The sequence below is a fragment of the Lottia gigantea genome (assembly GCF_000327385.1).
Source record: "Lottia gigantea unplaced genomic scaffold LOTGIsca_26, whole genome shotgun sequence".
Lineage (NCBI taxonomy): Eukaryota > Metazoa > Mollusca > Gastropoda > Lottiidae > Lottia > Lottia gigantea.
Genome location: NW_008708797.1, coordinates 1,883,125 through 1,909,199, shown reverse-complemented (window position 1 = coordinate 1,909,199; position 26,075 = coordinate 1,883,125). Strand labels below are relative to the sequence as shown.

The following is a 26,075-nucleotide window of genomic DNA, read 5'->3' as shown; positions in this document are numbered from 1 at the left end:
ATATTCTATCAAATGAAAAATTGATCTTGGAGTCAAAACCTAGATTCAGCCCTAAACAGAAAAACCAAAATCAACTACAACAGAATCATCATAGACAAGGACGGGAATCAAATATTGATCAGGCTAAGAAGTTTGAAGTTGAGAACACTCCAACTTGTTTCTCTATTAGTTCTTCACTCAGTTCATTGTCAACAACTGATCAAGTACCTCAAAATAACCACATACAGTCCTTAATCAGTGGTCATACACAGTATGGTGTTGAAGATACTCCAGCAACATTTTCCAGTAACAGTTCGCTCAGTAACTTGAGTATAGAATCAACCAACAATTATGATCCCACGCCTTCAGAACAAGCTCTGTTAGATGAATGTATCAGTTCAGCCATGCCTAAAAATAAAGGGAAAGAACAACCAAAGAGACATACACCAACCAAGTCAAAAATAGCTACAAGAACTTCTGTTAGTAAACCTACCAATGACCAAAAGGAAAATATAAAGGGAAGAAGTATGTCTTATAGTTGTTCCGATGCTTCTGACTCAAGTCCTAAATCGCAAGCTTATCGTAATTGGAGAAAGGAACCAGCTAGATCATGTGATGAAGCTTCACCACCCAGTCCTTCTAGTAATAGATTTGGTTGGAATAGATCCCAATCACAAGATGGAATCAGTTTTGGTAGAAGTCTAGCTACAGCTCAAAGTCCGGGAACCAATCACAGACGACCCTTTCTCAGCACTCCAGAAACAGTTAAGAAGAACCCTTTGTATGTTAAGGACAATAAACTGCTTGAGGAGGCCAGAGAGCAAACTGTCAAGGTCCGCAACCAAGGATCATCTTCTCTAAGTGATTCAGTGAGTAGTAATGAAAAAGTAGACAGTGAAAAATCAGTTAGTGAGGAAACGGTATTGGTTGAGAAGAGTGTTGGCAGTAAGAATGATACAACCAGTTTTGATGATTTGATGAAGACATCATTTCCCAAAGATTTAGCACCTGATACAGATGATGATATATTGGATGCTGAAGATTTAGAAGATGAATTCTCCACTCATGATAGTGAATCAGATAGGACTATTGCTAGTATTGCCACTGCTCGAAACAATTACGATTACAATGATGATAGCTGCTTAGGATCAAAGGAGTGTTCTTTTGAGGAAGAAATCACGCCAGAGGATGAAAGACTCCTTGAAGCTAATGCAAGTTTAGTTGTATCCGAATTGGCATCGAATCGTCAAATGACCGCCAGCTCTCAAGATGAAGATTTATTTATTGAAAACGAAACCTTGTCTTTAGTATCTAATGATTATACATCAGATACAGCATCAGAAATATCCACTTCATGGTCCTTAAATTCTGAAAAAATTAGTGATAATTCCAACAAAGATGAAAACAAAAATGGCATATTAAATGGTCCAAGAATATTAAAACCAGGAGATAAAAAACCAGTAGAAGTTCCAAAAGAAAATGAAAAAGCTATAAGAGGGAAGAGAAAGCCATTGTACACTCGTTCAGCTTCAACACCCCCTAAAGTTGGCAACCTTAAACCCACAGTAGCCAAGATATCACCTAATAAAAACCAACCAATTTCTAAAGTCAACAGTTCTCAAACAAGACGTCAACCTTTGAAACAAACTCCACCTGTGAATGGTACACGTGCAGCATCAAAACCAACTTATACTAGATCATCTTCATTGACTAGAACTTCATCAGCATCTAATGTACCTTCAAAATCTCCTGTTCGCCCGTCAAGTGGTAACATTGGTAAACCACCTATAGCTAAAGATTCCAACATTAAGAAGGCAGCGACTCAAGAACGACCAAAACCAATTGTAAAGCAAAATACATTTATTAAGGACTCTTCGTCTCATAAAAATACTCCAACAATATCAACTGAATCTGAAGAACCACCAGCAAATATTACTCGTCTTCGTGAAAAGAGAAACAGCACAGATGGTACCTTAAGTCACAGAAATTCTGTTGGTTCTATGAGTTCTAGACAGTCTGCTGAGTTTATTCCTTCTGTCGATCAAGATTCAGTGCATCCACCAAAGAAATCTGTTACTGCTTCAAATGCTTCACCTGGTACAAAGAAAACATCAAATATTGCTAGACCAATAACAACTAATACAAAGAGTCCTGTTGGATCAAAGAACTCCCTAAACAAATCTGGAAGTGGTACTAATCTGAGGAAGACTACAAGTGGTTCAAGTCTTACAAAAACTAATAGTGGCTCTTCTCTGAACAAAGGAGGTTCAAACACAAATCTCAAGAAAATGGCTAATGGTAGTAATAGTAAAAGTGACTTGAAGAAATCTGATAGTAATGCAAGTATTAAAACCAATTCCAGACCAGGAACACCAAATGGTAGACGATTGTCAAGTGGCTCATCAACTACTCTTAACAAAAATCCATCAACTCCTAACAGTGACTCAAAGAAACCACCCATTGGATCAGTGGGAAAGAAGCAGGTGCCAAGTAAAATTGCTAGTTTATGGAAGAAGGATGAAACAGAAGGATCACCAACAAGAGAAAGCCCATCTCGTTTACCTACAGCTAGTAACAAACCAGCTAAACCTGTCACTCCAAAACGAACAAGTAGTCTTCAAAATGGCACTAAAGGTAAAACAATTGTTGCTAAATCACCAAGTCAAACCTTTGGTAATGATTTCAATGAAGCATCAGAAGGTATCAGTAAGAGTTCAACCTATGATAAAATAACTACTGTCAACTCCCAAGCTGAACAAACCAGTAGTCCAGATGAAAACTGTGACGTAGGTAATACAACAGTGAACAGTGTATTTAATTTAACTGACAATTCTAGTGTACACAATTCAAATGATTCATTAGATGAATGTCCACTAGTAAATACTGGTACTTATAAACGTAAGAAAGGCAGCTCCAATCATAGTTTACAATTACCTAATGCTGATGAAACATGTCGCCCAGAATCTGTCAGTAGTATTAGTGACTCTTTAAAAGATGACAATAGTTTAAGTGGTACATTACGTAGTGATAAACTTAGTGTGTCTAGTGATTTAGACATTATAGATAAATCAAGTGACAAATCAAAATCTAGTAAATCAAAGGATAAAACGAAAAAAGAGTCTAAATCAGTGGCCCAAAGTATTAAATCAACCCTTTTTGGCAAAAAACCAGGTTTTGGTAAAATCTTTAGTTCTCAAAAGAGTAAGAATCCTAAGAAAGAATCTGAAAAGACATTATCTGCTAAACCTTTACATCAAGAATCTCGCACGAGTCCATCAGCTATAGTCCCACCATTTAATTATAGTCCACCTGTTAATTCACCAAATACTCCCAAAATAACAGATATTCAAAATACTACTGATACTAATAATGAAAATAATCCAAATAAAAAATCATCCTTGCCTACACCAACTAAACATGCTACTAAAACTGAGATGTTATTGGCTCGTAGAAGATCTTATTTAAATAGTAAAAATGATGTGAATTCAGATGATGATGGTAAAATGCCATGTATGGTTACTACAGTCTAATCTATTGTATTCTATTGTTAATGTTGTATGCATGTAGAATTTTCAATACAATCAAATATTGTGTATTTATTGATTTTGATTTGATGTTCAAGTCTATTTGTCAAATGTTTTATTGCTGATGCTACAAATTGAAATACTTTATACTTTACTTCAGCAAATATTCCACATATGAATACAGAACAAAAATGGATTGCTTATTGAATTGAATAACATATAAATACACAATATTTATTTGTAATGTGTCTAATGTTCAATTTCTTATGTATAAAATTATGTAACATCAATGCAACTTTTTGACATTTTAGGTCTGTTTAGTAATACTTATAATTTTCATTAGAATTTATATTAGTATAGAATTTCCATTTTCATTATCTTTCATTTTTTTTTTCAATTTCATATTCAGACTTCATATTTAGCTATTTAGTCGAACTTTTCATAATTATAACTATTAAAACTTTCATTGTAATGGTTATTTTAAGTGATCTGAAATACTAAATTATTGTCAAAAGACTGCTGAATCTTCATAAAAATCTGGTATATTTGCATTATTTATGCAGCTTGATATGTTATGAGTCATCTGTTGATGTCCTTTTTCAGGTTTACTGAAAGGGATGAAAGGAAGTTTGGCTTTCAACTACTTCTTTAACAGTCTTCAAAAACTCATCTTATATTTAGTATCTAAATATTAAGACAAATTATTTATATTAAATATGAAACTGATTAAATTAGATCAGATTGAGGGAGATGATGAAGACTTTTTTCGTGATTTCGTAATGTTTACTGCAGGAGTAGTGTAGCCAAAGTATCTAAAAGACCAGATTTTTTAAAGGTTTTCAAGTCTTAAGTGCAGATATATTCTTATTCTGTTACTCCTTTTGAATTTTTAAAATATTCCTTTTAACAAATGATAATTGAAACATTTTGGAGCAAAGTAATTTGAGTTTTTTTGACCATCTCAATTGTGTGTTTGAATTTGTACTTCTTTTCTTTACTTTCATTCTTTCTTCATAAACTTTATTTGAGTGCAATATTTATTATATAAGTTTATAATTAACTCATTCTTTTCATATTACATTGAATATAACTATCATACATCATCATTATGTAAATAATTTAACATATCATCGCTGGACTAATGGTGCATACTTTTCTTTTCTTCATGTCACTTTGTTGACCTTTTTTTCAAAAATCTTTTTGCTAGCCTTATTATAGTTGACCTCAGTCATTGTTGCGGTTTGTTGTGTTATAAAACATTAGATCAAGGATGATCTTGATACAGGCCTTCAGCAAAGTAGTAACGCATGTTTAACTTTTCTCACCATCCAAATATTTCATTGTAATGTTTCACAGTATAATCAATGTAACATTTGGGCTTCATTTTTTATATTTAAATGGCATATAAATAGATGATTGTTGTATTATTTCACAATTGTATTAGAATCCAATAGATTTTGTAAAAGTTTTGTAAGAGAGTACCAGGTATACTCAAGTATTTTGCTTGCTTGTTTTGTGCAAAGCCAGGCTTTGTTTAATTGCTTTGAAAGACATGTACATTTTCTATGTTGCTGTGCTTGAATGTTTAATTATGGTTGTAATTTTGGACAGTCAGAAAGATTTGTTGACTGATATTGTGATGTATAAGACTCTCTTCTGATTTAATGGTATTGATTACACTATCAAAGAGATTAAATTATTTATTGAAACATGAATCAACAAACTTTTTTTTATATTTTTACCTAACAAATCCCATCAAAAGAAAAAAGATAAATTTCGCAAAAGATCTGGAAATGGAACTCCTGCCAGCAGAACGTAGACTTTAATACATAACTCTCTAATCATCATCTTCCCTAAAAAACATAACGCATTTAAATAATTAAAGCTCGTCTGCACTGGTCATTAATGACATGGTACGTGCCACTAACTTCAACTAAGTTGAAGGCACAGATTCGCCATTTTCGGGTGTCGATTTGAGTTTTGAATATTAGCAAATAGTCTTCAGAAGTACTAGAAATGTACGGAAATCGCATAATCCCTTCAAAAATACCTCAAATTCTGGACACACATGGATTTGAAGACTCAAATTGGTCAAACGGATGGGAAATCAGCCCATCTAAGAGAATCTTGATCAGACTTGGTTTTTGAACAATAATATCTATGTTATTTGCCCATGCATCATACTCATACAATTCAATGGAATGGATCTTAAACATCCCTTAACAAATGGATCGATGATGCCTCAATTCAGCCCATGGAATCAGACCCAGAAGCAGACATATTATACTTCTACTTAAACTGAAACATACTTGACAACACATGATTTTCTTCTTGATTTCATTCTCATCGTTTTCAACATTCTATCATGTTCAGTTAGCCCTTCCACTGGCATTTCGGTGGATGTCTTTCTTTTATCAACCTGTAAGCAAGAAAAAAATAGTACGGCCATTTTTATTTAAAATCTTCTATGGTAGGCCTGCTGTTAAATTCTTCGATCCTGTACTTTGTTGGAAAATCCTTGATGATCGCTCTGGTGTAATAACCAGTAAATTATAGCGGGTGTGTCAAAAAAAAAAAAACATGTTAACCCTTGTCATTGTCTACAGTTAGGTAACCTATTCATCATCGACATGGACATATTTTGATCCTACGGCCTGGACCTAATCTACATGTAAATAAATCATTTGTCTAACCTACCCATTTTCCGTTGAATTTATGCAGAATCATTTCACGTTGAACTTTAGCTAATGCTAACTTAACTGCATCATAGAATGGGTCTGATTTGAACGCCTTTTCCTCACATTCAGTTATCTGTCTCTGCCGTTCCTTTGCGAAGGCAAAGGTGACCCATTTCATCGCATGTCTGAAAAAATTAATCGAAGCAAGTGAGTTGACATTATCCTGAACTGACTTTGGCTCGAGTTATAACTAAAGGGTAGTGGAGTCGACCTGTTTTAAGAAATTTTAAAGATTCCTTACTTGCGCACCAGTTGTTCTTGCATGATAACTTTTCTTTCTTCGGTTATTCTTCTTGATTCTGCCTCTATCTCTTCTTCTCGTGCCTGAAATAAGCGTCCACGTATGAAAATTTGTCTACATGTATATTTTTATGTACTTCATTTGCGCGTGTCAATATTTCTGGTGAAGCTGATACAAGTCCAGTTTTCAAACAACACCCCGACAAGCTATCTTGATGAATGGCTTACTCACCCTAACTTTCTTGAAAGCATTGCGAAGATTGGACATAACAATATTGTAGTGATGCATATATCTTTGATAAGTTCGCTCTTTCATTAGAGGTTTTAAGTCTGCAACTCTACGGTTTTGTTCTACTAGAGACTGAAAAGAAACAACTTATAAACTGTTAAAAGCTTTAATCATACCCGTCAATTCGAGCAAATATTGAACTTATAAACAGGCGAGAGCCTGCCACGAAGAAACTTGCTTCGCTAGACATGGGCTGGTAAAAATTGAAACAGAAATGGAATCAAATCTAAGTTTGAAATATTATACTGATCGGTCACTTGGTTACTTAGTTTGATTGAAATTAGTCGGAAAGAACAATATTATTTTGGTAATTCCCAATCGACTTTGACAAATCTTGAATAAGATCTGGGGCTTGGTTTGAAGTTTGCGCTATGTCAGTGAATGTGTTGTTCACAAACAATAGGTTTAAGAGTGACGGCAATGTACATTTGAAAAAATTCTGTTTCGAATACAATTACAATGGTGAGAATGTCTCGATTTTATGCGTGCGAACAAAATAACCTACCTCTCTCCTAGTTTTCCGTTTGTTAAACATTTGTTTAATTGAATTAAGCGATTCGTCCATAACTTCAAACATAGCTGTATTATATTCCTGTGTAACATTACTTTTCTCATCCTGAAAAAATGATATAAGGAATTATTCTGGAATGCAATTAATTTTGTGACAGATGTTCTCACTGTACAAAAGTATCAATATCATATGCACTGTCTTGATAGTATTAAGCTTAGCAGAAAAGTGAAATATGTCTTGATTGCGAAGACAAAGACTATGGAGATTGCCCTTTACAAACCTCATATCTGGCAAATGCTTCGACAAGGTCAGTTTGGACTATAATTTTCTTCCGGTTGCTTTCAGCCATAGCTATTAGCAGGTCTTCTTGACTCAAAGTCCTCTAATAAAATATAAAAACCCTAACTATACTTGAATACAAAATAACATAAGATACAATTACAATAATGAAATATTTTCACTGTTAAGATATTGCTGAATACATCAATTGCAGGCGATATAGAAATTATTCTGAATTGTAAAGCAAAATATCCTCGATTAATGTTTAAAACCAGTTACTAATTTGATTTTAAGTAGATTATAATTAAAAAAATATATCCACTATGACGGTATATGACATTAACAGACCATGTAACATGACGTTTATTAAGAGTAGGTATAACCTTCCACATGGTGTCTAAAAAACACTACAACAATTTTCGCTTGGGGAATTGAACTCACAGTAGCTTTATTGTTCATCTGAGTAACCAACTTCAACTGCCTAAACTTCTCTTCTTCTGTTTGGTTATCAATGTCTTTACTGTTGGCTTGACGCACCAACTGACACTGGACATCACTTAACTGAGATTGAACATCAAATGTCTCTTCAGCTTCTTCAGCTGCCTGTCTCCACTGTAAAATAGGAGAAATACAGATTATCATTTGTTTAAATCAAAAAAAGTAAGCCAAATTATCTAGTACATTGACGTTCACAGAGTACCAAGCCATACCACGATAGCTATTCATTTGGTTAAGAATGTTTTTCACGCGATTTCAATGGTTATCTCACACGCTCATCCTTTAATGGATTGTAAAGTAAAGTCGTCAAAGATATGTCCTATCTCTATTGCAACATCTGATTGGATATTGTATTCTTACCTTGCTGAGAGACATATTCGCAAAAAATTCAGCGTGAAGGTCAAGAAGGACTTTTCTTGCTTGTTCGCTGGTGTTTTCTTCTTCCTTTACTCTTCTTAGTTGTTCTTTATCCTCTTCCCTAATTATGAAATATTTGGAATAGAATGGAACGACTGAGATTCCCACCAAGAACCCTAACCCAGATGGCAAGATGAGTAGAGACGTCTAGTATAAGAAGGAAAGAAGGAGTGATGCTATGTAGTTTCATTTTTTCTCATTTTCGCGCCATTGATCATTTTATAATTTATTTACTGCTGTGATACAAATATACAAATTTTCCATCATATACAGACAGAATGAGTTCAGACTTTACTTACGCAATAACGGCATTTATAGTCAATCTCTTTGTTGCTCTCTCCAAACTATTATCACAGTCAACATTCCAATGGCGCCCATCATATGCTTTTATTCTTTTCACTATTACAACCTGTTTCTTATTTCTTAACTTGAAAAACAAATAAAATTAAATAGTTAACTTGATTTAGGTAAAAAAATTAGTGTCCGTGTCTGAATGAAATGAAAGTGCTGCGTTACATTTTTCCGGCTGATCTAATGAAGACGAGAAATACCATGCAGGGTCCAACGGAGGAAACTATAACTAGGACAAGTTTACTCATCTTTCGATTTCCAACTGTCGAGGGGTCATAACACACATGGTCTCGGTTTATCCTAATGATGACTTGACGCTTTTTCCATGCTTCTTTGATCTGCCACCCCAGGCCTGCATCACTAGCACTGTCTGGCAAGGGAAACACGGATTGGAAAAGTATCGAAGTGAATCCCATACTTTGAGATTAGTGAGCAAGCATTCGACTCCAGAAAGTTCCGTCACTTTATTCTATATTATTTACTGTATAATTAATCAATCCAGACTTGGTATACCAGGAAGGCCTAGGCTAATCTATAATAACTTACCAAATGATGTCCTGGGGCTCTTTTAATTCCACTCCGAGATTCTTGAGCATGCTTAGCTTGTTTGATCGCAGACAAAAGGTCGTTGTTGAAATATTTCTTTATCTGTATTTCATCTTCCGAGTCTGTATCACTGTCAGACATTACAAAGACCTGTTAGACCTGAAGAAGCAACGTTTTAATGGTCGGCTTGGTTTACAGGCTTAGCTGGTCCTTAGTATCAAATTGTGACGTCATAGTCAATTCTCATCACTATAGATGAAAATATTTATAGACCCATTATCATATTCACAATGTCTAGCTTTTTCGATCTTCGTCTTAACCCTTGACTGTAATAACCACCTTTCTTGTGTCACCAAAGTTTGTAAATCCAGCGCTTTGGTTGGATTGTAAAACAGCCAATTAGAGGCTCTGACAAAAAGTCTGTAAAAAAAAACTAAGCCATAATGTTTACAGTATTTTTGTCCAGGACTCTGATTGACTCCTATTCAATAACGTAAAATCCAAATTCAAATGGCTGCTTTCCGTGAAAACAAAGATGTTTATTGCAGTCTAAAAGAAATGAGGACGTAGGGCCTATAATGTAGGGTCCTATACCTTGTTAGGCATAAATCAGGAATATTTTGATGGTATTTTATTGCCATTTATGTAGGCCTATCTTAAGTTAATGTTTTCCTCATAAGCTATACTTTAAATAGGTCTATCTTTATCGTTCCGTGAGAGAGCTATATTTCCCAATCCCCTACTCTAGGTTAGCTGCTAGTTGGGTTTCCGACAAGATAGATACAAAGAAAAATCAAATTGTTTTAATTCAACATAAATTATCAATATGGTTGAACTCTATTAAGCAGTTTATACCAATCGATATACTAGATCTAGTGATGACAATTTATTGTATGCTATGAAAGAGAATGCATGCCGATTACCGAAACCTCGATGAGCAAAACCTCGAACTAACATATTTTATTTCATCCATACAATTAAATTTACTGAACCATATCTGCTGTCTTACAACCTTGATACAGTTGAGAGAACCTCATTTAGTGTAAATAGTTTGTAAATTTTCCCTAATTTGTATTGTATCGTATTGTAATTATTTTTGAATGGTAATGGATTTATAATTTTTGGGTTTCCAAAACCATATGTTTATATATATGTATGTAATATTTGTAATCCTTGAATAAATATTGTTTAAAAAAAAAAAGAGAATGCAGTTTGGTCGACGCTTAACCTTTAAGCGAAATTCTACCCCTAATGATATCGTAAACACTATATTTTCGGACTTCTAATCTATATCCGACTATTTCGGACGCCGATTTTATTTCGTGTTGTGATAATTTGTCTAACTTCCGGTTATAATTTTACACGAAACCACAGTTTAGGAGACAACATGGCAGCCCAAACAGCTGTTCCTCAAACTGCACGTCCGTGGAATCCCGAATTCACTCACTCAGACCGAGAAAGGTAACTATTATTATATCGAAAATATAGAAGATTGTTCGAATTATAAATATTGATAACTTTAGTTTCTAAGAGACGAGTTTTAGATGAAGATTGGACCCAATATTTATTTGATGGTTTGAATATCTGCAGTACAAACACTGAAACATCACTATTACGTTTGCAAATTTAGGCCCAGGGACCAGGGTTATAAATCGGACAGACTGCGTCAAAATTGTATGGTTATTGCTGGGCCCAATTCACATCATTTAATTTATATTTATATTTTTTAAAGGTGGATTTGCATTTATCCTACATACATAAACAGTAAAAGAACATTACAAGATGGTCGTAGAATCCCAACCAGCAAGGTAAAGTATCTACACTGCAAGAATATAGACCTAAAGGCATTTAAGAATCCCAATTAGATTTATGATGAAGTTATTTTGATAAACATGGATTATATTTATCAATAGGAAAAGTATGAATGGGTGGGTGCTTTATTTCAGAGAAAGATAGTGGACCACAGCCATATACGCCCACCGCGGCATTCAAACTTGATTTTCGTTTTATGAACATGTATACACATACCGAATTTCATTTGATTCCATCAAAAAATCTATTTAGAGCATTTACAAGCAAATGTTGACGGAAGGACACGGTGCCGACAATATATCCGTCCACAATGTGCATACTTATTCAACTATCTTTTTTTATTGTTGATGGATTTGATAAGTTGAATTTTTACTTTTAGGCGGTGGACAATCCAACATATGCTGAAATTAAAGATGTCATAGCAGCTGCTGGACTGACTATGGGAGTTGAGGTTAGTATGATACTTTATTTGAATACAACTCAGAGTAAAACAAACTCCGACAACACACTTGGACCTCTTTTTATAACAAACTTGGCTCACTTTTTTTTTTACTTGACCAATGACTGGGCGGACTTTTTTTTGACTGGGACCAAAAATAATTATTTTTTACGACAAACTCTGACCACTTTTCACACACATTTGGCCCACTTTTTCTGAGACTTAGCCCAAGGAATTTGTAAACAAATTGAAAGTAGAATGCTGAAGACAACTCAGATTCAGACTAGATGTTGGATGGTCTTGAAAAGGAGCGTTTATTTATATGGGCCTGAAAAGGGTCGTTAAGATGGTCCGCTTATAGATTGCACCACACTTCTTCAGCAGTTGGTTGGTGCTCATAGAATCCTCACTGTAAGCTGACAATAACTGGAAAAACTTCCCTTGGATGGTGTGGGTTCTTTTAGATACATACTTTAATTACTTAATCTACAATCTCTTTGTATACTCTTGATCTTTTAAATTCAAATCATCTAATCCCTTATCTAATCCTATTGAGCAATTCACATCAAAGTGAAAATTAATGCGTAATAATTGAGTACCAGGTAGTATCAATAATTGAACAAAGATAGCTTGCCAGGCAAGGTAATATACACCCACTGACAGCTTTGATTATGAATAAAAATATTTAGCAGTACAGTAAGAATCACTAGTATGAAATATTCAACCTTCAGTCATACACTTCTTTTGAATTCTTTAGGGCGATATGAATAATATATTGAGTATGAGTTATTGCCCTTGTTCTTGAAGACATGTTCAATTTTTAGCTTGTGAAAACTCTAGAAGGCAAATATTCAATCTTCAGCATGGTACTGAATAATAAAACCAAGTTTTGTCAAAATCCGGCAAGAATCGTGCCTTTTAGTGTTTAAGAGCTAAAATTTGAAAGCGTTTTCAAGAACGAGGTCAATAACTCCTATGAAACATATTCAGATTTTTTGATTTTCGATAGGGTTCATCCATGGGTGATAATAAACGATTTCACCAAGTTTTGTCAAAATCTGTCAAGAATTGAGCCTTCTAGGATGTTTACAAGCTAAAAATTGAACGTGTTTTCAAGAACAAGGGCAATAATTCATACTAAATATTTTTCGATTTCGCTGATTTTCAATAGGGTTTATCCTTGGGTAATTACAAACACTCATACAAAGTTTCGTTAAAATACATCAAGAATTGTACCCTGTAGAGTGATTACGAGCTAAAAATTGAACGTGTTTTCAAGAACAAGGGCAATAATTCATACTAAATATTTTTTGATTTCGCTGATTTTCAATAGGGTTTATCCTTGGGTGATTACAAACACTCATACAAAGTTTCGTTAAAATCCATCAAGAATTGTACCCTGTAGAGTGATTACGAGCTAAAAATTGAACGTGTTTTCAAGAACAAGGGCAATAATTCATACTAAATATTTTTCGATTTCGCTGATTTTCAATAGGGTTTATCCTTGGGTGATTACTAACACTCATACCAAGTTTCGTCAAAATCTGTCAAGAATCGTGCCTTCTAGAGTGTTTACGAGCTAAAAATTAACAAGGGCAATAATTCATGCTAATATTTTTCGATTTCGCTGATTTTCAATAGGGTTTATCCTTGGGTGATTGCGAACACACATACTAAGTTTCGTCAAAATCCGTCAAGAATTGTGCCCTGTAGAGTGTTTACGAGCAATTGTGGACGGACGGACATGGGTGACGACAATATACACCCCCCATTTCATGTGGGCGTATAAAAAAGTGGTCCGAGTGTGTCTTGATTAATGAATTATTTTTGGGGCAGTCTCAGGAAATGTGGGCTGAGAGTCTTCTGAAAAGTGGGCTGTGTTTGTTTTGGTCCAAGTTGTCCTTAAACTATTATACTGAAACAGCAGTATATGGTGAATTTAATCAAATGTTATAATATTTAGCTACTGTGTTCTCAGATTCGTTGATAAAACAAATTATACAGTACAATCATGATATGGCTTTGACTTCATAAAAATATAAATATTTGATTACATAGAATAGAGACACACTTCCCTCTCAGAAATTTCAACCAAAAATGTTCCTAGTAATTTGTGCTCATGTTTATAATTCAACCTATGAGATATTAGCCAATATTTGAATAATTATAATTGCTATACAATTGATGTATTGAGCACTATTTTAACAATGAGAAGTTTTTGTTATTGATTTATTAATATTGTATATTAGTTACAGAAAAAACTTTTAATACATTTGTTTAAATTATAGAATAAAGTTTACCCCAGAGAATTAGATCATCGAGACCCTAAATGTAGAGGTAGAATTAGAGTTCAACTAAAGAATGATGATGGTTCTATAATGAATGAGAAGTTTCCAGATCGTAAGTATAAATATTCATGTCTGGGAGAACAATCATATACTGAATTAATTTTCCTCCCAAATGAAAAATTCACGAGTCAGTTCCATTTTTTAGATACAAAAATGTTCATCTTTATCAGTAAAAAACTAGGAAGTATCCCATAGAGTGTTGTAATGGCCTTTTTTACACCTCATTACTTCGTCAGGGTTTATGTAGTTTACAAACTGTACATTTCATGATAAGGATAATGGCATGATTCATTTATTTTGCAGGTAAATCAATTTTGTTATATTTAGCTGAAACCATTCCTAAATTAAAATCAAGACAATCATCCTCCCAAGCCTCATCCCAGAGTCAACCATCTAAAAATCAAAAACGTAAAGGAAAGAAGGGCCGGTGAATGGGACAATTATGAAAATTGAAAATAGCATTGTATATGTAAAGAAATGGTATGATAAACTGTGTTTCAAATTATATATTTAAGGATTACTGTAAAGTCTAGAGATTATACCATTCTAGCTCATTGGAAGCATGCAAAATTTATCTTGACAGTTAATTGCATCAACCTATTTTGAGCTCTTTATTTCTCTCCTCAGTAAAGCTTTATCATTAATTTCATCACAAATATTATTCAGATCAGTTTTTACAGTGGGCTTATCTTTCATTTCTTTATTGACTTGCTTTATGAGCCCAGATTTGACAGCATGTTTGTCTGTTTGATTTATGTCAAGAAGATGTATCTGGGCTGTGGTCCAGTTTTCAATAGGTATGACCTGTAACACAGTATCTGAATTGTTCTTCTCTGATGTTTAACATGTTTTCATTATAAGAACATTAGATAGGATGGCCCTCTTGTTATAATTGTAAATAACACACAAGACAGATTTGATTGACAACATGACATGATTTTATTGTTTACATAGTGTAATGATTTATATACAGTGATAAATAAATTGTCTCTACCAGCAGAGATACATTTAATTCTGTTTAAATTATCTGAAATATAAATGTAATGTTTTATGGATAATGGTACTTGTACATAATAAATATTTCTTCAAATTGCAGTATGTTATTTCTATTTAGTTTATTTAGGGAAATTCATGTGCTGTTTGTACATAGTTAGCACAGGTTCACAATTCTTTGAAACCTAATTTGCAATGAAGATGGATGATTTCTTACTGAAATGGATCTTTATTTTTTTCAGCTGAAAAGCAAATTCCATGTCATATTTACTGAAGAGATTCTTTGCAAATGGTGAAAAGAAACAAACCTATAAAAAATATTTAGGAAGCTTCTTGTACTTCCATGCCTTCTTCATCACCATCTTCATCATCCTTATCTTTATCTTCACTCTTCTCATATGCTTTATCTGATGGTGTAACCACCACACCTTCCCAGACGCTCATTTCAGTTGCTATACCTTTAATATATCATATTATATTAAACATTGTCTTATATTTCCTTCATCGCATCAATTTTTTATATCTTCAGTCTATTCATTGATAACAACAATTATAACATGCTATTCATAATACTAAGAGAAATATATATTAAAAATGTTTGTCAATATCAATAATAAAGAGTCCACTTACTTGAATTTCCCTCCATTCCTAATATTTGTTTATAACCACCATGTGATAAAACTCTTAATAATGTTTGGGCTGTATAACATACTTGATCCTATAATTAAACAAATATTACATAACATGAGTAATTACATAAATATATATTGAAAATCTCATATATAAAGTCTTCTAAACATTTGCTGTGCCGACTTGGTAATATTTAGTCTATTCATTGCACTTTCTAGAATGGAAATCTTGTCTGTTCTACAAATCACTCCAATTTAACCGTCATCACTTGCAGGTCACTATCAACATGCTCATGTGCAGTAATCTATTCTGATATCAAAAATCATAAATAGATGTATAGATGTTTATAAATCAAATGTACTTGCTTGTTGTTCTAAAGTCATAACTGTATGTATTCTAACTGTGCCCTGTTCACATGGATCTGTTATACCAACTGAACCAGGGAGAAAGAAGCCAGCACTTAATAATTGTAGACATCTTTTAAAAGCTATATTAATAGGTTGTGGTTGACGTGAAGGATTGTTAATAACTGCATAATGAGCCTGTAACAACAAATGCAATTTTAATAAGAAACATAGTAGGTCTTATTGTTAGTGGACAAGCTTTTATGATGGTCAAAGGTACTGACTTCTTTATCATATTTATTTTTGCAATTCATTGCTTTACTTTCAAAAAAGTTAAAAATGTCATAGAAGAATTTTTCTGATATAGAGAGGTTGTGAATTAGACTCTATTTAATCAGTTTATCTTGTAGAATTAATGTCCCAGTGGCATGCAGAAAAAATAATCCTACCAATAAATCTATGATCCATGGAGTTAATGGTTGTAAACCTTCAAATCTATTTCTCAAATCTCTTAATAATCTTATCAAAACTTTTATACTGAAAATAAATAATAAATGTTATAGATTACATAATTACAATTATCACACAAAACAAATGAAAATTAACGGATAATTTTAAGAATAAAATTAAACTTCAGGGCTTAAAAAGGGCTAAAATTAAAGCTAAATCCAGGCAGTTTCAGGTATTTAGATGCATTACTTTTGAACATTTGAAGGTTGAGAGTGGGGGATCTTCAACCAAATTTTCAATATATATCTAAAATAAACAGATAGATGACTGGGTGTGTACATTGACATACCTTGAATGTCCAGCATTTTCTTCAAACCATCTAGCATGTCTGATACCAGCTAAATGACCCTGCATGACTTTACCATCCACTGTAAAATCAATATATTACATTGAAATTACACTATACATGTACTCATTAGAAGGGAAAAACAAGTCTCAATAAAGAAGAAATGAAATAGCATGCTGTCAAATGAATGAAATAGGGACATTTAAGCCTTTTCTTCTGACTATCAAAAAATAGGAATTAACGGGGCAGTATGCAAAATTTTTATTATCAAAAATGTCGTAAATATACCTGAAAATATTTTTTAAACATGCTATTTACATGTATGTATCTACTTGATCAAACAAAATATGTTTTGAATCAGTTTATTAAAATTTTGAATACTGTCCTTTGAACGTGTGGGAATTTGGACATAAAGGGGGTAAACATTACATGTGTCTTCACTTACAATGCAATTCTGGGTCTAATTTTTTCAAATTTGGTGGAATTGTAGAAATCAAACATTTGACACTAGCATCAGCTGAACTTATCTCGAAACCACTCTCTGTTGTTAACATACTTAAAACTGTCAACAGAAAACACAAATATAGTTGTAACAGCCATAATACACCAATAAGTCATAAATTATACATAATATTTGTGTACATCCAGAAACATGCTGTGAAAATTATCTTTAAAGGAAATTGAAATAAGTAATAGACAACTTTAGAAATGAGTAACCATTCTTGCAAGACTTTAATTTCCATAGCACATTATGTAATATATTAAGTTTAATACCTTCTGTAGATTCTTGTGACTTCAATTCTTCTAAGACTTTGTTACCTAATGCTGCAACTGCCTCTTCTAAAAACAACAACAACAAAAAATCAGGAAAAAATTCAAATTTAAAGGGTCAGATTGAGTATCTGTTGGACCAATATAGTACCTTAGTCTCAGAAAGGGAATTTTTCTAGCTTATAATGGCAATTCTGTCCCTTTTATATTTCTGAGAAAAAGGTTCAAGGTAAACAAATCGATTGTAGATGGTGTGCACTATGGGGTATTGACAACCAAGCCATTAGTGTATAAATGCTGTAATACATTTTCAAGAAATTTTCTTGTAGTGGTGAAATGAAATTAGCAGTGGTATACTTACTAGTAGGAAGTGTTTTTAACATTACAATAATATCTGCTACATTAGAACCTGTCATCATTGTTCCTTTCTTAAATGATCCAACTTGTCTTACTTCTTCTATTTGCTAAAAATATACAAACAATGGCATTTTGAATGCCATGTGAAAAACCCAAGGTAAAACTTGGTATTTCCCTAATGAAGACTTGATAGTGCTTTACTGTGGCACAAATAATAGTGTCATGGCTATATAGCTATATGTTAATTAATTAATAATTTATCAGTATTTCGATTTTAACGACATTCAAAACAGATTGTGTTACATAATTTGTGTAACGTACATGTTTGTCACTTTGAACAGTTACAAACTGTTTTTTTTTCTTGAATCACAAGAACCAAAGAAAACAGAACAGGCCAAGTATTCTCAAAACGATTATAGCTCTAAGATGTCTTAGGATCGATGTCAGAAGATAAAAATCTAGGTCATCCTAGCGCTAAGATTCTTTCGAGAATATGTGGCCAGATTAAGAAGCTATTAACTTAAATCCCATTCTTGTGTCACGATGGTTTTAAAGTTTTGTTATTATATTGATTACAACAACATTTGAAGTCTAATAGCATTTTTTTTTCAATCAGTCATCTACATATTCAATCTTAACACGTAATGTCGTCAAAGTCAAATAACTGCAAAAAATGTTTGTGTAAAATTGAATTAAGGATTCAAAAGATCCAGGTTATGACATCACAATCTATGTTTTATATCACACTGAATTATTATCTCTTCTTGTTAGTTAGAACATCATAGCAATGTTGTGCATACCATATACCCAGTTTATTCAAAACCTGAAAATCTCATGTCTCACATTTACATTCAATAAAGCAAAGGCATTTAGGCTTTTACAATATACATTCACACATATCATCATGTTTAAACTGAGAGAAATTTCATCTATTCTAACAAAATGGTTGATGAAATAAAAGAATATGCATTCAAAAATCCAACTGGGTCAACTTCTATTTTAAGTCAGTGGAAAACGAAAAGACACTTCTACAAAATGCATAATGTTTTGAATATCATTGGAAAGAAGATTTGCAATGTATCCAATCTTTAATTATCAACATTTACTGGAAACTTTTTGGATGTATATCTCAGGCACAAAATAAAACTAACCAAGCAAACCATAACCAATAAATGTGAAATAATAAGACATTTATAATGCTCAATATGAAATGTAAACCACAGCCAAAGGAAGTAGAGTTGTATAAAAGTTAACAATAGATCTAATAGTAATATTAGAGATTCTATTCATTCACTACGATATTTGTTATTCTAGATTATCTATAGAAAGAAGTAGAAATCTAATTGTTAGGAATCAAATGCATACTAGTATTATCAATTAAATATTTTAGAACTTACTTTGTTAATTGCAATTAATCAAATTTTATTTCTTTATATTCTACACTCAATCAAATGTGTATTTTAACATATTTCTTGAAAAATCTTAAAGCTATAATCAGGTTTTGAAATCATTCAACCAAATGTAAGGGATCATCTTTCCTTCAATAAATCAATAACTGCATTGCTGTGCACCACTGTCATTCACTGAGACTGGACTAGGTATACCTTTATTACTTTCATAGATATACTGATATATCAAAATACATTTTGTAGACTAAGTGTAGAATATATAGAAAGGGTTTAAGATAAGATGAGGTTGTGATGGAAGTTGGTGATTAGAATGATCATTAACTTACTGGTAAACTGTTATTCTGTAAATAAATTATTGGGCAATGCTTTAAAATGTTTCATGATAAAGGTACAAAGTTTTCAGGAAGGTTTCATGTGTTTAGTTTAATTGATAATATTGAAAGATAGCATACTAGTTTTCAGTACAGGTATTCAAAAAGATGAACAATGTATTTGTTTTGTGAGTAAAAAACCATTATGGTAGCAAAATGAAAGTCTTAAGCCATGCAATGGATATGAACCAATACTCAAAATGAATGAAAATAGAATGAACTTATTTTTGAAAATTATTTAACTAAACAAAATTAACTTACAGCTGAATCAAAAGCCCCAGGTGCTATAACCAAATTATCTAAAACACTTTGTATCTTGGTAACTAAAGCTAATATTGAAGCTTGTTCAGCTGCATTAGGAGTTAAATCTGCATTTCTTTTCAAAAGTGCCTGAAAGTATGATACAATAGGACATTACTTTTAAAAAGGTAAAAGTAAGAGTTTCCATGGTAAAAAAAAGCTGTTGACTTCGTATCTGTCTACAGTTTAGACTAAAAGAACTGTAGTCATCAGAAAGTCTTTTTATTGTAGGAAATTACTGTGACAGCTATCAATAACTTTAAATAACTGTGTATCTAATAATTTCCAAATTCTGAGACGGTAAAACACTTTTTATTTTTTATTTCTAGTTGAACATGAGTATTTACATTCAATTTTTATAATTTTATACAAAGACTAGATCTAACATTACTTTAGCTACAAATATATTTTATACTAATCCACATATCGTGGGTGACCGCTTGAAACCTCGTATATGCCATATTTGGTCATTTTGACTTTTTGGTACTGTTCGAAAGCTCGTAAAAGCTCGGATCTTGTGATCAATCCTCGTATTCTGAGCTTGATTGTAAATAACTCAAAAAGCGCTAATTAAATAACACGTATATAAACAGTCAGATTTAAAACCTTGTAAAATATATTATCATACGAGGTTCAATGTTCCTTTTCTGCAGATGAACATTAAAAACCTCGTATACTGCATTATTATACAAGTTTTTGGTTCAATAGGCCGGAGATCTCGAATTGTTATATGAGGTTCATATTTTCCAAGAATGCAGTAAAAAATAATAAAAAAGATTTTAACAAAATACGCGTACAAATAGTTTTTTGCGTTTTTCTCCAAAAGTAATTCTGCGTCAGATAACTTGATACGAGGTTTCAAGCACTCACCCAGGATATACAATTGCTTATGAAATTAAATTATTTTACATACCTCAGTAAATGCTTTTTCATCTGATGGGGGTTTGGATTTTGGAAATGCTGATTCACACTAAAACATTAATCATTTTCAATTTCAAAATTTGCTTAAAGGAATACTACCTGTTAAATGAACGTAAGGTAAGGAATTATCTGGTAAACTGTAGAAATACTTATCGAAAAAGGCTTATCAAATCTCAATTACTTTAATGGATTTATCTGATAAAAGAAAGATTTTGTGGTACAGTGATGACACCACTGATGTGATTATTGTTAATTGCCAATTTTTGAGTATGTAAAGTTTATGTTCATTCATAGAGGTTGTATTCCTTTAATAAAATAAGATAGTGGACCACAGCCATATACGCCCTTCACGGTATGCGGATGGTAAAAAACGAAACATCCATTTTAAGTTTCATCAAAATCGGTTGAAAACTAAGAGAGTAATAGCATATTCAAGATTTTGGGGCAAGGGCAATAACTCTGCTTCTAACAGCTGAAAATAGCTCAAATTCAAACTTGATCTTTGTTTTATGAATATGTATACACATACCGAATTTCATTTGATTCCATCAAAAAATCTAGTTTTTAGAGCGTTTACAAGCAATTGATGTTGATAAAAACACTTACTTTATAGAGGTAAAAAAAGGGCGATAACTCCTCAAAACTGACGTAAGAGGCCTAATTCTTGAAAAAGCCTTAAATTTAATCAGAAGTATATTAAACTTTCTCAAACCTTTCGATTTAGGTCCAATAACATTCATTTTAAGTTTCATCAAAATCGGTTGAAAACCAAGAGAGTAATAGCATATTCAAGATTTTGGGGCAAGAGCAATAACTCTGCTTCTAAGGGTCATAGATAGATGTGGGCGTATAAAAATGGCATTTAAGATGTCTAATAGTTGATACTAAGATAGCTTGCCAGGAAAGGTAACATAAGCCCACTACCAGCTGTCAGAAATGATAACAAAATCTGTAGCTGTTTAATATGTGAAACTTATCATTCGATTTTTAATAATTTCAAGCTTTACTGAGATCTCATACCAAGTTTCATCAAGATCATATAAAAAAATGTAGTCTCTATCAGGCCTACAAGCCAAATTAGATGCATTGAATTAATTCAAGGGCAATAACTCCAAAACCATTCACCCGATTGTTACCAATTTCAACTTGACTGAGATCTTGTCCATGTATACATGCATACCGAGTTTCATTTCATGACTACAAGTCATTTTTACTAAATTAAGGGCAATAACCCTGAAATCTTTCATCCAATTATTACTAACTTCAAACTTGACCGAAATCTCATCAATATATACATATATACTAAGTTTCATCAAATGGGATCAAAATTGTAGCCTTTATCGTGCATACAAGCCAAATTTAACGCATTTTAACCAAGTCAAGGGCAATAACTCTAAAACCTTTCATCCGATTATCACAAATTTCGAACTTGAATGAGATCTCATCAATATATACGTGCATACCAAGTTCCATCAAGATCAGATAAAAACTGTAGCCTTTATCGTGCATACAAGCCAAATTTAACTCGTTTTTACTAAGTCAAGGGAAATAACTCTGAAACCGTTCATCCAATTATTAGCAATTTCAAACTTGACCGAGATTTCATCAATATATACATGCATAATAAGTTTCATCAAGATCGTATAAAAATCGTAGCCTTTATCGTGCATACAAGCCAAATTTAACGTGTTTTTACTAAGTCAAGGGCAATAACTTTAAAACCGTTCCTCCGATTAATACCAAGTTCGAACTTGACCGGGTTCTCATCAATATACACATGCATACCAAGTTTCATCAAGATCAGATAAAAACCGTAGCCTCTATTGTGCATACAACAAATGTGGACAGATGGGGCGACGGCAATATACGTCCACATTTCCATGTGGGCGTATAAAAATGAAATGCCAATATTTGGCTGGTTAAGTGGCACTAGACTAGTACCGCTAAAGTCTTCCAAGACAAAACTGTTTTTTAGCAGCACAATAACAATTTAGTATGCTGTCATTTTGTAGCTGCAACAACCTTTTACAACGAACTTATTCCATGAGAAGTGAAATTTCAAATAAAATGCTTAAGGCAGTAGCCTTTAGGGGCTAAATCATCTCTTATCATCTTACCTGTAATAAATCAAATGGGATATGGGGAACAAATGCACGGAATCTGTAAAGACACAAATATTCATACATATAGCTTAGGTTTTTAGACCATCATGGACACATTGGATTAGTACAACACAAATAGTTTTAAATAGCAAAATCACAGATTTACAATACCTAGGCCTACTTACTTACAGCTAAAAATCTTATGTTTAAATAGCTCTTCAATAAATATAACTTACGGCTGTCCATGTGGTTTGTTAAATGGGCCTCTCATCATTCCACCTTTACCACGATTACCCCGGAAATTCCTGCTCAAAAAAAAAGCATGTCAAGGCCTCTTTAAAATGTATTGGAAGTTTACCTCATACAGTTTTGCACCTTCTTGTGCTGATGAAAATGTGTTAATTGATAACAATATAAAGAAAGGATCCACTAATTAATAGAATTGGTCTTTCACAGATCAACCTTCATACTTTACTCTTCTCTATAACCATAGTCTTCGAAATTAAATAAGAACGCATTTTTAAACAGATTAAACCACTTTTGCGTGGAATCATATTCAAATTCATTATGACCTAAAACATTGCATCCATCAAAGACTTTTTAAAACTAGGCCTATACATTTCTTTCTTTCAAAATTTTCAAAGTAATTTATTATTTTCACTCTTCTCAAACGGTCACTAATAAGTTTGCATTAATGATGCTATTGTAGGAGGACCTTACTATAAAGGACTTATTAATTAGACAATTAAATTTCATTTTACAGTGTTCAGCAGTAGCTTCGTCGGCTGAGAAAACAAGCACCAAAGGTGTACTGCGCGTGCAAAATCTCGGTGTCGCCAATTCCAAATTACAATCTTTACAATATTGAAATATTTTTAAACGCGTTTCAGAAAATTAATTCATGCATATTCAGTTTATTACCTCATTTTAACTGTTTCTTCAATTTTTTTCTAGGCTAAGTTGGTAACTTGCGTCTTTTCTATCTTTCTTTCAACTCACGGCCTGACTACGCATGCGCTTCTGATACCCGGCAATATACTTCCGGTAATGTATAAGTTATGGAAGGTATCTCGTGACAAAAATATACGAATAACCTAAACCCAGTAATATGCCCCTGAGAAAATCTCACTGCCCTGTGCCCTTCAACTTAATCTATGGTAAGAAGGCACCAATTAAATTATATATTAGGATGAAGAAAATGTGTGGCTTATACTATGATTAGAATTAAATAGGCCTGTTACTTTAATTGTTTGTAGCTAAAATGTCACTGATGATTAATTAAAGACTAATAATGATCGTTTATAGCCAAAATGTCATTATTGACAAGATAATAGTTTATAGCTTATGTGATGAATGAAGTGGTGATTAAGATCCAACACCTTCAGCATATTGAAATTGAACTGACATTGCAAATGATTAATTGTGTATCTTGTTCTATTTATAACTCTCATGCTTGTTCCACAATTTAGTGTCTATTTTGGTTTGGGACCGAATTGACTCTGCCGCCCTGTAGTACTAAAAGACACATTTCTTATCTAGAATGTCTTGATAATCCTTTAAAATTTGAACCAATTTGCCTTCCATGCATTTGATATGATTTTATTTTTTTTTTTTTAAGTTATTTCAATTTTCTTCTTGTACAGTATCATCATTAAATAATCATATTTTAGACATGTAAACATCAATGTTTCTTGTATCAAGCTACTAGACATATTTAAAACTATATTGACAACAACCACATTATTTATACAATTCATTTATTTATGAACTTTGAAAATATAAGTATTGATACATACATGATTAAAAATAACTCCAAGCTGATATGATATTTTAATAACACGAAAGACTAAATAAAATAAATGAATTTATGGAGCAAAGAATTGAATTAAGTTAAAAAAAAACAAAGACTACAGAACAGATAGATCATCTGTAATTGAAAACAGAGTTCTACCAACAGTTTGAGGTATATTTAAGATAGATTTTTGTCACAAAATCAGTTTGTTGGATTTCATTTTTCAGTCTACTGTTAGGTTTTAACTTTCAGGTAACAAAAAAGAGTTACACATAAAAATGCCAAATGTGAAACACAAAACTTGAAAACAGATTTTATGACATTCATTTGTTAGAATAAGTTTATAATATTTGCCAATATAACATTAAAAAGAATTATTTGGATAATGAAACAAACTGTTTCAAAGCTTTATCTTAACAAATTAACTCTAGATGATTTAACTGATAAGCTCGATCACTATTCAGACTAGATAGTCAATTTCAAAAATATATATTTAAATATTTCAGCTTCAACTAAGTTAACTTCTCAAGATAAAGCCTCATTGAATCAGGATAGAAATAATGAAAATTAAAAGAAAATGAAGACTGGAAAGGTTTGAAAGACAAATGTGAATAATAGGATGATAAATAGAGATAATGAAATGTTTAAAACACAATTTTATTTTACAACCAAACTTTCATTATATAGTTTATAATTATTTTCATCAACATATATAATCATATTGTAATATCCTGTCATAATTAGAACAAATGAAAGCCTTTCTACCTGTTGATGCCATTCTTCATGGAGATTATTTTTGTTAAAAGCCAATTGAATTAAAGGGTATGAGACATCCATATATGCAGGGTATCTTAGTGATTACCAATGTAGATAAAATATTTATATTTAGGCTATATTATGAAAGATTGAGAACACCATGTTAACTAAAGCTGTGATGAGATTGCACTAAGTCTAGTTTATAAAGTTACTATATATACATTCTGGTCACAGTACACAATTATTTACATATATCGTTGAATGTACCTTTATGTTTGGTTTTCAACATTTTATCACACCACTGATGCCTTGGACCTCCTAAAATAAAAACAATCAATTGTCATTGGAAATTAAATACATCTGAATGATATTAGTACATGTATAGAAAGAAACAAACAACAAGATTGTACTAAGATAATAACTAAGGTTCTACCAGCTGATCCTTGGCCAAACCTATTGGCATTATTCACTCTCAGATTATCCCTACATATTTACCAGACTTTCACTGAAATTATTATTCAAGCCCACCATTATTTGACTTAACTAGGCAAATGTTTATGGA

General features: G+C 32.4%; 3 protein-coding genes across 3 annotated transcripts; 1 reads left to right on the top strand and 2 right to left on the bottom strand.

Moving 5' to 3' along the window:
• Positions 1 to 5,188: 5,188 nt before the first annotated feature.
• Positions 5,189 to 9,577, bottom strand: LOTGIDRAFT_232173 (hypothetical protein). Its single transcript, XM_009056015.1, has 11 exons — positions 9,373 to 9,577; positions 8,775 to 8,902; positions 8,419 to 8,536; positions 8,002 to 8,172; positions 7,562 to 7,663; positions 7,276 to 7,386; positions 6,714 to 6,842; positions 6,483 to 6,565; positions 6,201 to 6,366; positions 5,813 to 5,922; positions 5,189 to 5,356 (listed from the first exon to the last, which is right to left on the bottom strand). The coding sequence occupies exons 1-11, from the start codon at positions 9,511 to 9,513 to the stop codon at positions 5,341 to 5,343; spliced, it is 1,275 nt and encodes a 424-aa protein (XP_009054263.1). The 5' UTR covers positions 9,514 to 9,577; the 3' UTR covers positions 5,189 to 5,340.
• A 1,178-nt stretch (positions 9,578 to 10,755) lies between these two features.
• LOTGIDRAFT_215214 (hypothetical protein) lies at positions 10,756 to 15,154 on the top strand. Its single transcript, XM_009056014.1, has 5 exons — positions 10,756 to 10,833; positions 11,105 to 11,180; positions 11,564 to 11,635; positions 13,912 to 14,023; positions 14,275 to 15,154. The coding sequence occupies exons 1-5, from the start codon at positions 10,760 to 10,762 to the stop codon at positions 14,400 to 14,402; spliced, it is 462 nt and encodes a 153-aa protein (XP_009054262.1). The 5' UTR covers positions 10,756 to 10,759; the 3' UTR covers positions 14,403 to 15,154.
• A 131-nt stretch (positions 15,155 to 15,285) lies between these two features.
• Positions 15,286 to 23,049, bottom strand: LOTGIDRAFT_117522 (hypothetical protein; the record flags this gene model as incomplete). The annotated part of the gene is made up of 11 exons (XM_009056013.1): positions 15,286 to 15,422; positions 15,595 to 15,675; positions 15,956 to 16,136; positions 16,388 to 16,475; positions 16,738 to 16,816; positions 17,180 to 17,296; positions 17,509 to 17,574; positions 17,867 to 17,969; positions 19,904 to 20,032; positions 20,856 to 20,912; positions 22,981 to 23,049. 11 exons carry the CDS (start codon positions 23,047 to 23,049, stop codon positions 15,286 to 15,288), a joined length of 1,107 nt encoding a protein of 368 aa, XP_009054261.1.
• Between the last annotated feature and the right edge of the window lie 3,026 nt (positions 23,050 to 26,075).

Bases quoted from the DNA above. Each gene is read 5' to 3' on its own strand.
- LOTGIDRAFT_232173 (XM_009056015.1), bottom strand. From the start codon at position 9,513: ATGTCTGACAGTGATACAGACTCGGAAGATGAAATACAGATAAAGAAA. The intron at 8,537-8,774 runs GTAAGTAAAGTC...TTTCATAATTAG, and splicing joins ACTATAAATGCCGTTATTGC to GGAAGAGGATAAAGAACAAC. The intron at 8,173-8,418 runs GTAAGAATACAA...CCTATTTTACAG, and splicing joins CGAATATGTCTCTCAGCAAG to TGGAGACAGGCAGCTGAAGA.
- LOTGIDRAFT_215214 (XM_009056014.1), top strand. From the start codon at position 10,760: ATGGCAGCCCAAACAGCTGTTCCTCAAACTGCACGTCCGTGGAATCCC. The intron at 10,834-11,104 runs GTAACTATTATT...TATTTTTTAAAG, and splicing joins ACTCACTCAGACCGAGAAAG to GTGGATTTGCATTTATCCTA. The intron at 11,181-11,563 runs GTAAAGTATCTA...TTTTACTTTTAG, and splicing joins GTAGAATCCCAACCAGCAAG to GCGGTGGACAATCCAACATA.